The sequence below is a fragment of the Ursus maritimus genome, unplaced genomic scaffold (assembly GCF_017311325.1).
Source record: "Ursus maritimus isolate PB19 unplaced genomic scaffold, ASM1731132v1 scaffold_8, whole genome shotgun sequence".
Lineage (NCBI taxonomy): Eukaryota > Metazoa > Chordata > Mammalia > Carnivora > Ursidae > Ursus > Ursus maritimus.
This window is the reverse complement of record NW_024426996.1, coordinates 77028289-77041072: the sequence shown is the minus strand read 5'-3', so window position 1 is coordinate 77041072 and position 12784 is coordinate 77028289. Positions and strand designations below refer to the sequence as shown.

The 12784-nt window shown below is 55.0% G+C and overlaps 2 protein-coding genes across 2 annotated transcripts in view; one reads left to right on the top strand and one right to left on the bottom strand.

The window, feature by feature from the left end:
* The window catches only part of EVC (EvC ciliary complex subunit 1), a 62776-nt gene extending 60133 nt beyond the window's left edge, over nt 1–2643 (bottom strand). Inside the window, exon 1 of the mRNA XM_040624924.1 lies at nt 2470–2643. Coding sequence (XP_040480858.1) covers nt 2470–2643 — 174 coding nt within the window. The remainder of the gene's footprint in view (nt 1–2469) is intronic.
* Nucleotides 2644–5448: 2805 nt separating this feature from the next.
* The window catches only part of EVC2 (EvC ciliary complex subunit 2), a 117997-nt gene continuing 110661 nt past the window's right edge, over nt 5449–12784 (top strand). Inside the window, 3 exon segments of the mRNA XM_040624923.1 lie at nt 5449–5649; nt 9052–9159; nt 10056–10199. Of these exon segments, the coding sequence (XP_040480857.1) occupies nt 5449–5649; nt 9052–9159; nt 10056–10199 (453 nt within the window).

The following is a 12784-nucleotide window of genomic DNA, read 5'->3' as shown; positions in this document are numbered from 1 at the left end:
GAAAAAAGCAACAAAAAAAAAAGTGGCACAATGCCCAGTTATGAGCTTGGTGACGTGGATCAGAGGAGAACAGAGGTCCCAGGGTGCATAAGGGAGGAATTACCTCATCCAGCCTGGATGGGCATCTCTGCATCCCGAAGGGTGAGCGGGCAGACAGACAGACGGAGGCTCAGAAGCGGAGAGGCATCAGGGGAGCAAGGAGATTCTGGGGCGCAAGGCTCCTCGTGTTCAGCTGGATGCCCCGGGGAAGGGCAACCAGCTATGCGCCATTTCCTTACGCTAGGAAATGGAATATAATATGTAGGCAACCAGGAGTCCCTGGAGGCTTTTAACCCAGGGAGTCAAATTGTTGGATGTGCATTTTAGGAAAAGACACTTAGGGAAGAGAGGAGGACAGAAGTCCACTTAGAAAGAAGGCTGTTGCTAAGGTCCCATCCAAATCATCAGAAAATCCTGTCAGCCCGACCATGAAGCCAGAGCCCCCTCTATGGCTGAGCCATCATGACCTTCAACGGGACTAGTGCAGCTCTTACTGACCAGCGGCCCAATCTCGGATAGCTTGGTTAACCCTTGTGAGCCCCAGCTGACTCAGCTGTGAAATGGGCCACCGTCGCGGTCTGAAGGCATGTGCCCCACTCCCCGTTCCTGGGTTGAAATCCCAACTCCCAAGGTGATGGCATTTGGAAGTGGGGCCTTTGGGAGGGGATTGGGTCCTGAGAGTGGAGTCCTCCTGAAAGGGCTGAGTGCCCTTACAAAGAGGTCCCAGAGATTCCCCGACCCTTCTACTCTCCACGGACACAGTGAGAAGTCTGCAACCAGAAGCCGGCCCTCACCAGAACCCAGCCGTGCCGACACCTGATCTTGGACTTCCGGCCTCCAGAAGCATGAGAAAGAAGCTTCTGTAGTTTATAAGTCGCACAGTTTATGGTATTTTTCCTGCAGCAGTCTGAAGAGACTAAGACAGATACCAGCTGCTACCTCACCAGGTGACAGATGTCTAAACGCCCCGATTTAGGGGTTCGGACAGACTGGGGTTGAAATCCAGCCCTACTATTTATTCATCACGTGACCCTGGATCAAGAATAGAGTTGGGGAGCCTTGACTTCCTTCTCTGGAAAGTGAGGATAATGACAGCTCCCTGACTCAGAGGTTTGGGGTGGGAATAGAGAACCAAAAGTCCACAAACACTCAGCTCGGAACAGGGCACCCAGCAAAGGTTGTGCACCTGTTACTTTCCTCTTCACACAAGTGTCTCTCAGTGTCCCTTAACCACCATGGGATATGACAACCTCACTGACCTACAAGCATCTTACACTATATTAGTTGCCTTCAAGCTTTATCACGCCTTTCCAGCAACACGCTCCCCGGAAGTCAGCGGCAATATGAGAGAGTCCCACTCCCATCTGCTGGACTTGTCTCCCTCTCGCCTGAGCCAGGAATGCAGGGAACAAGACCACGCGCCTCATCTCGGATCCTATCGGACCTCAGCCCTCAACAAGGTCAAAGTAGCAAGGACCCAAGACAGTGATTACACCACACAGATCAAATGTCCGCTGTATGCCCACCATCTCCACACACCATCCGTTTCTGTAACAACACTCACGTGAAGCATCCATGAATCCCCTTCTGTGACCACTGCTACCCATGGAGAACACAGTGACTTTGGGCTTAGACACACATCTGTCACTTTGGGAAGTCACTGAACCTCTCTGCGCCTCAGTTTCCTCAAATGCAGAATGGGGTCCTTAATAGAACAAACTCACAAAGCTGTTCTGGGGATCCAGTGAGCTAATTCCGGTATAGAGTCTAGCTCAGTGCCCAGCACACAGTCAGCACTCTGGGAGTGCTAGCCCGCACCATCACTTCCCACCACCAAACTCCCCAGCACGTGCTACAGTCAAATGTTCACTTGCAATCTAGCCTTTTCTGGAGACTGTGAACTTCCAGCAGCAAGGGCAGGGTCTATCCTGCACAGGGCTGTGGCTGGCAGGGGTGATCATCACACTTTTACTGCAGGGATGTAAGAGTGAATGAATGCATGAATGCATGCCAGGGTAGCAGCTGGGACTGGATGGGCTAGTAGGTACCCACGCGGGCAAGCAGCAGAATGGGCTTGGGTGGGGATCACAGCCCTCCTGTCCACCGCGCTCAGCAGGGCCCCTCGGCCAACAGCGAGTCCAGACCCTTGGTGCCACAGATGAGGAGACAGAGGCCTGGGGAGGCTTTAGCGGCTGTCTGTGATGGCACAGCGGAGTCGCACAGAACAGCTACTTCTGGGGAACCCCAGGCCCGTACGCTCCCGTCACTCCGCCGCTCCCCTCTGGATTCGGTCTCCAGCCCCCTCCTGGGCCAGAGGGGAAGCCAGGGCAGGAGCCGGTGCGCATGACGCCCGCGACCTCGCTTGAGCGCCGACGGGGCGCAGGAGGCCCGCGCGCGCCCCTCACCCGGCCACCCGCCCGGCGGACCCACCTGATGCCGCGGGCGCGCCCGGGCGGCGCGGCAACCGAGCCAGAAGCCGAGGCCGAGGCCGAGCGCGGCGCCCAGCAGCACCGCGGGGGCCAGCAGCGCGGGCGCCGGCCGCACGGAGTCCCGGCCCAGCGGCAGCCGCGCGTCGCTCTCGCAGGCCGCCGCGCCGCGGGCCATCGGGGGCGCTCAGGCGGCGGGTCGGCCGCATTGTTCCCGCCGCCGCGCGCCACCCCGGCCCGCCGCCAGGAGCACCGTCCCCGCCAGCTCGGCAACACCGGACTCGCGGCCCTCGCGGGCAGGGGCGCGGCGCGCTCCGCCGACTTCTCCGGCCTGCGCGCTCTCCTGCCTCTTGCTCCGGTCCCCCTTCCCGGCGCGGCCCCGCCGGAGGGAGGAGCCTGGGTCTTCCGCCCGAAACTTCGAGCCGCCCCCGCCCCGGCCTGTCCTTGCACTGAGCATGCCTGGCGGGAGGCGCGCTGCTCAGCCAAAGGACCTTTCGGAGGAGCCCCGGGGCCTCTAAGCTTCCCGGGAAGGCATGGGGGGGGGTCCCTCGGCCACGGGGGAGGGTGTCCTCGGTTAAGTTTACTGACCGTGTACGATGTGCTAAGCATTTAGCCTGATGATGTCTAACTTTCTCAACAGCCCTCTGAGGGGGGCGAACTATTCTCTGTTCATCTTTCTGGTGAGGAAGCTCTGGGTCAGAGCGGCTAAGGGACCAAATGAGGGTCCGACTCCTGTCCCGCTCCTAACCTGTACCAATTGGCCATCTTTGGACCCCACAGTCCGCCACCGCCTCTGAACTTGTTAGCCTGAAGACTCGGTTTTAATCCTATTCTTCCATGAATAGTCAATACTTTCCTCTAGGATGATGTGTAGAGAGATTGTTACACCGAGCCCCTCCTAAGTACGAGACCTTGCGTGGTCATGCATTCACTCAGCCTTTACAGACAAGCTGCTGATGGAACCAGCTCCAGGCCAGCAAGGAACCAAAGTCCAGACGTTGGGGATCTCATGGCTGTGTGGGGGAGATAAACAACCAGATGAATTCAGCATCTGTTCTTTCCTTGGGCAGACATTTACTGAGCAGCTACTAGAGGCTAGCTCTTGTCCTGCGTACTGGAGATACAGCAGTGAACCTCCCCCCCCCGCCCACACACACATCTTTGGACCTTAAATCCCTATGAGGGCCAGGGTAGGAGTACCACGCGGATCCACTTCACCAGAGAAGAGATTTGTATCCTTATTCCGGATGGCCATCTCGTTTCTAGTTTTTATTTATTATTTTTTTAAAGATTTTTTAATTTATTTATGTGACAGAGAGACAGCCAGGGAGAGAGGGAACACAGCAGGGGAGTGGGAGAGGAAGAAGCAGGCTCCCAGTGGAGGAGCCCAATGGGGGACTCGATCCCGGAATACCAGGATCACGCCCTGAGCCGAAGGCATACGCCTAATTACTGCGCTACCCAGGTGCCCCTCAAGTTTCTAGTTTTTATATCGTTACCTCATCAACCTTCCAGGTGGGCAAGATGGGAACTATTATTCAGACTTACTTCGTATAGAAGAAGAAACGGACAGCTAGAGAGAAGTTGCTCGTTCGAGGTCTCGCAACCAGGAAATGGGGTAAGTGTATTAACAGCTGTGTCTGGCTGGCTTCAGGACTCACCCTCTCGGCTACTCACTGCTGCTTAAATGTTTCCTTTGAAGCACCTCCAAGGCTTCTGGGAATGTGTATGGGACAATAACCTGAAGTTCTTGTTTTTTATACTGGTTATTTCTTTGGATATTCAGAATTTAGTTTGAAAAATGTAGAGTTCTTTGCATTTTACTTTATTACAAAGTTGAGTATTAAAATCATCCTTTAAATGACTCGTGACAAATAGAACTGAGGGTCCAGCAACATGCTAGCATCTAGCCTTTGGCCTTGTCTCACTCCTGGCATTCTGCCAGGTACCCCCAGGACAGTGTACCGCTGGTGGGAAGCCTGGCTAATAAATTTTCAGAGTCTCAAACCTCACTGCCTTGTCCATGTTGAATCAGGGAGGGCCTGTCCTTGGAGGGGTTGGGGGAGAAAGAACTGACAGGTGCCAGACTTCCTGGCCTGACACTGCATGACAGGCTGCCGCCTGAAGACAGGAGCCTTCTCCCCAAGGAGCAGGTCGCTGAGGACTCAGGGTAAGCAGGTGGAAGCAGAGAAACTGCTCTATCTGGCCTCCTCCCAGGATCGATCTCCCCTGGGAGGCACAACCCTACCCCCATGCAGAGTTCAAGCCCACTGGCTTCAGACACCAAATCCCCTCTCTCTGGTTCCCCAGAGACGTCCCACAGTGGCTGGCCTGACTACCTATTTGGGTACCTGGGCAGGTGCAGGGGCTACTCCACAGCAAGGGCTCAGGCAGTAGGAGCGCAAATTTGGCTGAACTAAACCCCATAGAAAGTGAGAGTGGCCTTTCCCTCTGGCTCCTAGATCCGCCAGTCTCCCTCTCAGCTGGTCTTCGCTGTCCTGTCCCCTCTGGGCTCTCCAGCACTCATGGGTCTGCCTTTCTAAATGCTTCTCAGTTTTCTAATAAGGGGCTGGTTGGTCTGGGGCAGGCTCTGGGTTCAGCCCGGGGTCACCCATGTGTGCGTGTGTTAGGGAAGGCTTCCAGGAGGAGGTGGTTCTGAGCTGAGAGCTCGGTAGGCATCAACGGAGGGGCACTTGGAAGCCCTGAAATCTTTGGGAGCGGAGGAGTGACCCGACCTGAATCCGATTTGGGTGGAGCTGAGGCCCTGGGCGGGGCGCGAGGAAACCCAAGTGTGGCCCTGGCCTCGCTCCCTCCCTCCCACGCTCTTCCCCGCCCTCCTAGCCCCAGATGCCGAAGTCCGCTCCAGAAAACTTTCCAGGGCGGCTTACACTGAGCATGCTCCGCGGCGGGGCGGGCCTGGGGTCCGGAAGCTCGGGCGATTCCGGCGCGCCCGCCACTTTGGGGTCACAGGTCCAGAGGGGCGATGGGCTCGGCCGGCGCCGCGGGGCGCGCCACGTGGGTGCTGGCCTGGAGCCTTCTGGCCGCCGTCCTGGCGCTGCCCGCTGGGCCCGGCGGCCAAGGCTGGCACCGCGCGGGCCCGGGTCTCCTCGGACGCCCCCTCGGCGGGCAGCCCCTCCCGGATCCCCCCGCGGCTCCCGGGGCGGGGCCCGAGCGGTCCGCGCAGGTAAGGAGGGCCCGTCCCCAGTCTCCTCCTGTAGGACCCCGGCGGCTGAGCTCGGTCTACACCCGCGGTGGGGAGGCCCCTTCGAGTTGGGGAGATTATCGGAGGGATGGTAGGGTCTGAGTAGGATGCTTCGGGTGTTCCTTAGTGTATGGCGCTCAGGCCCGCAAAGTCGCAGGAAAGGTGGAGCCCCGCGCCCTGGCTGCGGGCTTGGACTTTGCCAGCCCCCCGGGTCGAATCTCGCCCTGAATCCTAAAACCCCTGTGACCTAGGCCAGGCGCTTCGCTTCTTATGCATCCGATTCCTAGTCTGTAAGCCTTTGCGGCGTCTACACTGCGGGTGGCTGCGAGAAGTAGGGGCGTTCCAGTAGGCACGGCGTTTGCAGAGGTGAGTAAGCCTCGAGTGTAGCCCTTCTTAGAACAGTTGGGATCACTGGCTAGAGTTTTCCTGACTGCACACTCTTGGTTGCTGAATTTATCCACTTCCCATCCGGCCCTGACTCTGTGGCCCCAAATTTGGGAAGGCACAGAGCCCTGGCTGTCTCCCTAGATTCTCCTTGCCCCTTCCTCCAAAGCTGGCCACCAGTACTCCTGCCTTTTCCTCCAAGTCTGCTGGGATGTCCACAACCCCCACCCCAGCCCCCAGGTTCAGTGCCCATCACTTAGCCTCTGACCTTTGGTGACTTTTTCTTCTGAGTCTCCTCCACTCCCTAATTTGTGCTCTGCCCCACCCATTCCCCCCCCTCCCCATGGCTGGTGTCCAGGATGGGTGATCTGTCCTTGGAGTACCTATGACCACTTCCCTCCCCAGCCCTCACCCCCTCTCACCCACTCCTGGCAGAGCTAGGCTTCTGTTCCCAGGACTGCCCTGTTCAGTATGGCCTCTCCCCTCACAGCCCTGGGGTCCTCCCTGCCCTCCCTCAGGGCCTGGCTCCCCTAGTCCTGTTGGGTTCTCTACCTGCAGGCCCCAAGGCCTTGCTACACTTGCTACAGAGTTTTAATCTGTAAATCTTTAAAGGAGATTCTGTTCGTTTTCTGTTAATAGATTTTCACTAGAGAAGACTAAGTAATAACACTCTGTCAATTTACTGAGCTTTAAAATAGAGTCCCATGTCAGAATGTGTTCACAGGGACCGTTCACATGCTCCTGTCTCATGAAGTGGGATGTGTCTGGCTCATTTTGCAGAGGAGAAAACCTGGCCCAGAGAGAACCCCCTCCCCCCTAGCCTGTCCTAGGCTCTCTCTCAGGCCTCCATGTTAGAGCCTACTCACCTGGCCTGCTTTGCACTTGCTCTCCTCTTTGAGAAACCAGCACCGGAACATTCTGGTAGACACTTGTCCCCAGGCTCTAACCAGGAGGTGCTTTGAAAACCTGAAGATCCATGCTTAGTGTAAACTTAGTATCTGTTCCTTCTTGCAAAGGGTAAACTGAGAGGCAGCTACAACCATTTCCCATGTGGCCTGAGATGCTTTTCCAGCGCAGGACCCACTAGCCAGGTATGGTTATTTAAATTTAGACATTTCAGGTGCTTAATGGCCACATGTGTTAGAGGCTGCTAGATTGGACAGCCCAGACTATGGAACATTCTCACCATGGTGGAAAGTTCTGTCGGAAGTTTGCTGGAAGGAGAGAAGGCTGTGAAGGGTTGAGTGGACAAGAGCCTCTGAGTCAGCCATTCACTTCTGGTGTTCAGGGACGGCTTTCTAGGTGGCAGGCTCTGTTCTGGGTGCTGGGATATCAGAGAACAAGGCAGTCTCTCTTAAGAAATCTGCCTTCTTGGGGCAGGAGAAGGAAGTAAACAGTGGTGCCAATCTATGCTGTAGCAGGTGGTGGTTTGGGCTGCAGAGAGAAGTACGGTGGGCAGAGTGGGACTGGGAGAGAGGCCGGTGAACGCTCTCTAGTTGAGTGGTCAGGGAGGGTGCTTTGAGGAAGTGACAGGTGAACTGAGCCCTGGGTGAAATGAGGGAGGGCAAGGCCATGTCCAAGGGAAGAGTTTTCCGGAGTGCCATGGTAGTGAGGCCAGAGGCCAAAGGCGGGATGTGCTTGGTGTGGTCCAGGACCAGCAAGGAGGCCTGGGGACCGCCGCAGCAAGGGAGGGGGCAGAGGAGGTGAGGCCAGGAGGGTGAGGAGGGGCCAGATCAGGAAAGGCCCCATGGCTTAAGCTCAGAATCCTGGCTGTTACTGTGAGTAAGATGGAAGCCATGTGGGTTTTGAGCCGGAAAGTGATGCACTGAGCCATGTGGGTTTTGAGCCGGAAAGTGATGCACTGTGGCTCGTCTTTTAAAGCAACCCCGTGGCAGGGGTGAGGATAGAGAGCCAAGGGCAGAAGTGGCAGCGAGAGAGGAGACGGGTGGGAGACCAGGCCCAGACGGAGGAGTACTGGACCAGGGTGATGAATGATGGGCTGCTAGCTGTGGGGTTTCCTATGTATTTCAAAGGTGGAGCTGGTAGGCTTTGTTGGGATCGGTTGTGGGTTGAGAGAGAGAAAGAGAGAAGTCAAGGATGAAGCCAAGGATTTCGGCCTGAGCAATGGAAGACTAGAGATGCCGTTGGCTAATATGCTGAAACCTCATGGGGCCATCAGGAATTCTGTTCTGGTCTTGCTGAGTTTGGCCAGGGGGGCACGTACAGTAGAGTGTGGGATGGGCAGGTCTAGATTTGGGCGAGGGCTTGGAGCTGGAACTATGGGAGCTGGACTACACCGAGTAGCGGTCAGCGTAGAAATGGCTGAGCTCACCTTGGGAGTAAGTATGGATTGGGAAGAAGGAAGCCTGAGGGCAAAGGCCTGGACCAAGCCCAGAGCCCTTGGCCGGGCAGGAAGAAGGAGAGATCCAACAAGGGAGATGAGCACGGATGGCGAGTGTGACAGGAAGGGAGCCAAGACTGTGACCCAGAGGTCAGGGGAGGAGAACATTTCAGGGAGAGAGGGCTCAGTGGTAGCAGACTAATGTCCCCCAAAGACATCCATGTCCTGATCCCCTAAACTAGTGAAGTGTTAGGTTACCTGGCAAAGGGGAATTAACATTGCAGGTGGAATCCAGGTTGCTACTCAGCTGACCTTAAAAGAGAGAGGTTATCGTGGATTATCTGGTGGTCCTGATGTAGTCACAAGGGCCCCAGAACATGGAAGAGGGGGCAGAAGAGAGAGTTGGAGTGGAAGAACGTCACAGTGATGCAGTGTAAGGACAGCCTGTTGCTGACCTTGAAGGTGCGGGAAGGGGCCCTGTGCTAAGGCACGTGGGTGGCCTGTGGAAGGTGGAGAAGGCCAAGACACGGGCTCTCCCCTAGAGCCTCCAGGAGGTAATGCAGCCCTGCCTCCACTTTGATTTTAGCCCGTTAAGACTTATGTCAGACTTCTGGCTTCCAGAACTCTAAAGTAATAACTGTGTTGCTTTAAGCTATCAGGTTCAGGTGATTGTTACAGCAGCAACGGGATGTAAATGCACTCAGTATGGGATGCTGCTGCCGGCGGTGTGCAGTGAGGATGGAGAATTGGCCGTTGAACAGGGCCTGGTAGAGGTCATGGTGACCTTGTCAGGGGCTGCCATTTTGGAGAGAGGGCTAACCAGGGAGGGGAAAGCCGAGCATTGAAAGGGGCTGTTGGCTGGCACCTGAGCCTGGTCTCTTTGAGAGCAGGCTGCTTCGTGTGGGCGGGGAGCCCCCAGAGAGGCACCCCCGCTCCAGGCTGGTGACACCCAGGAACCAGTGAGACCTCTGAGAGCACAGCAAAGGGCCTCTGGCACCTGGGGCTCCCGAAGGCCTTCGTGGGTTATTTGTTCCCTTGGAACCAGCCCCTTCCTCTCGAGTGGAAATATCTGTTGTAAGGAGACCATCATCCCTTGGCGAAGTCAGGAGCCGGGTCTGCTTTGCGACCCTTGTGGCGCCTGGCGCAGAGCCTGCCATGCAGTGAACGCTGGTTGAGAGAATGGGTGGGAAGTTCCAGGGGCAGGGATTCTGTAGAGATGCCGCTGTGTGGGTGTGGGGTGCACCTTGGAGCCACCGTTCCCTCCAGACCTCCTGAATACATACTGTGTAAGTTAATAGGCTTTCCTTTTTTAGAACAGTTTTAGATTTTAGAAGAATTGAGTGCACAGTGCACAGAGTTCTGTGTATCTGCCCCGAACCCCACACGCTTTTCCCTGTTACCGACTTCTTAGCGTGAGTGTGGGATGTTTGTGGTAGTTAATGGACTCACATGGATAGATTATAGTTTATTCAGACTTCCTTTTTTTTTTTTTTTTTTTTTTTTTAACCTAGTGCCCTTTGCTGTTGCAGGAGTGTATCCAGGGCACCGAGTTACATTTAGTCCTCATACCCCTTAGGCTCCTCTTCGTTGTGCCGGGTTCTCAGACTTTCTCTGTTTCCGATGAAACTTGGCCGTTTTGAGGATCCTGTCGGGTGTTTCGCAGGGCCTGTCTCCTGGGGTTTACCTGGGCACATCCTGCCAATATGGTTTATCGCCATTGGCGTCGACCATGGCCTCCTGGCTGCAGTCTCGGTGGTCGGGTTTCTCCGCCAGAAAACGCCCCTTTCCCCGTTTCCGTACTGTGCTGGTGAGGAGAAGGTCACAGCCCGGATGTGTGCTGTTATCATGAGATTTGTCTCCTGCCAGATGACAGCAAAGACTGACTCCGTCCACACCAGTGTGTCCCAACCGCGTCTCACGGACGAGGAAGAGGTGCCTCTTTCTGCCTTGTGGAAGGCACTTTCTGAACTAGTGGCCATGCTGGCCACACACTGCTGTCCAGGGAGACTCTGGGTCACCTCATGTCAGGTGTGAGGGCCCTCAGAGACCCCAAGGAAACAGGCCTGCCAAGCGGCCCTGTGGCATGGGTCCCCTTGCTCAGTCTGTGTTACTTTGTTGTGACACACGGACACGTGCGTTGTAGGAAAGGAAAGGGCACAGAAGGCATGAAGGAACGGGGCCTCCCTTCCCTGCCCGCAGGGGCACCACTCCTGTCCCCAAGGCCACCAAGGCTGACACTTCTGAACCTCTTTCTAGACTTTTCAAGTGGTCATGATATATTATGTCACATACTGCTAAACATATAGTTATTCATTAAGTATGTAGTTAATATGAACTCTATTATTAAATCTCTACATATACTTATATTTGTTGAACATAGAAATAAATGTGTGTAGGTAAAATATGTGTACACATAAAAATGACTGTGTATAAATAAATGTATATTTCACTGATATGTAAACACAATTATTATTTTTTTTAAAGATTTATTTAATTAGACAGAGAGAGACAGCCAGCGAGAGAGGGAACACAAGCAGGGGAGTGGGAGAGGAAGAAGCAGACTCACAGCAGAGGAGCCTGATGTGGGGCTCGATCCCATAACGTCAGGATCACGCCCTGAGCCGAAGGCAGACGCTTAACCGCTGTGCCACCCAGGCGCCCCTGTAAACACAATTATTAGCTACGCAATCATACATTTGAAATGTAAAAAGCCATTTTTATTGGATGATATTATAGTTTTGAGACCTAGTGATTTCACTTGAATCAACGTTTTTTCTAGGTCAACATAGATCTGCTTTATTTATTTATTCCATTTATTCGTATTTGTAATTGCAACGAAATGCACATAACCTAAAATTTACCATTGTAACCATCGTGGAGTGTAGGGTTCAGGGACACTAAGTACATTCACACTCTTGTGCGGCCATCACCACCACCATCCACGTCCAGAAGTCTGCATCTTGGCAAAGCGGGAACTCTGTCGCCATGAAGCACTCAATCCCCCGGTCCCCTCCCCCAGCCCCCGGCGCCCACCACCCCTCTTTCCATCCCTGGATCTGATGACTCCAGGGACCTCCCAGAAGTGGAATCCTACAGCATTTGTCTTTTCGTGACTGGCTTATTTCACTGAGCGTGATGTCGTCCAGGTTTGTCCATGTGATAACGGGTATCAGAATGTCCTTTCTTTAAGACCCTGTTTGGCTTCTCCCCGGATCTGTCCAAGGGCACCAGGGCTGCTTCTGCGTTTTTGGCTGTTGTGAACGGTGCCGCTGTGAACACGCGTGTACGAATACCTCGTTGTGATCCTACCGACAGCCCCTTTGGGTGTGCCCCTATGCGTTGTGTTTCCTAAAAAGGGTTTTTTGGATGACGAATCAGGTGTGGACAGGAATAGGAAGAGTGCCATGGAGAGGCACGGGAAAGGGGCAGAAGCTGCTTGGACCCACAGGTCCTGGAGGAGGGAGGCATGCCGCACAGGGGCCACGTGGGGGAAGAGAGAGAGGGGACCCTTGGGCAAGTGTCTACATGGGGGTCGAGGGAAGAGGGGATTCCATTGGAGTACCATGAGGTCACCGTGGAGGAAGGCAGGAAGACCTCCGGCATGGGTCTTGTGCCAGGCTGGCTGGGTCTGGCTTGTTCTCTACCTTCTCTGTCTGTGTCCTCACTTGGGCCCCTCCGAGCAGCCTGGAAAGCTGGCTTATGTCATCCCAGGAGAGCCGCTTCAGCCTGGGATGTTTGGGGGCCTGGGGGCCTCCACGTACTGGGTCTGAAACACATGGCCCTTGGTGGCCAAGGGAACGGGCTTGTGTGAGCACAAGCAAAGACAGGGGAAAAGCCTTCCAGGTGGGCAAAGGCAGCGGCCACGCAGTTCCCGCTCAACCCCACGGTGTCCTGCCCAGGTGAGGGCTGTCCCAACGGCAGCCATCGGAACTAGGCTTCGGGCTGGGTCCCCAGCTGGGACCGAATGATGGTCTTCACTCTCTGTGCTCACCCTTTCTCCCTCAATTATGTACAAACCAGCACATCCAGAGCTGGGCTCCACGCGTTCAAAGCTAATCTCTTCTCCCCTGTGGAACCTGCAGGGAGTTCTCGTTACCTGTGTGTGGGAATTTTGCTGTAAAGTGAGAATGACATTTCCCTGGCTGATTCTGAAGACTGTTCTTGTGCTAGAGTTCACAGCATGGGACCCAGCCCATTTCGAGGGCTCCAGCCAGGGCAGCTTTATCATTAAAATTAAAATTAAAATTATTGTTATTATGATTATTATTTTCTAGGAGGAAGATCTGGGCCTTTCCCGGGCCCACTATTTTACAGGGTGGACTGGGAGAGTTGGCTAGGCCCCATTTGGACACATTTCATCACTGAGCAAGCTGAAGCAAGCTGGGAGGAGGC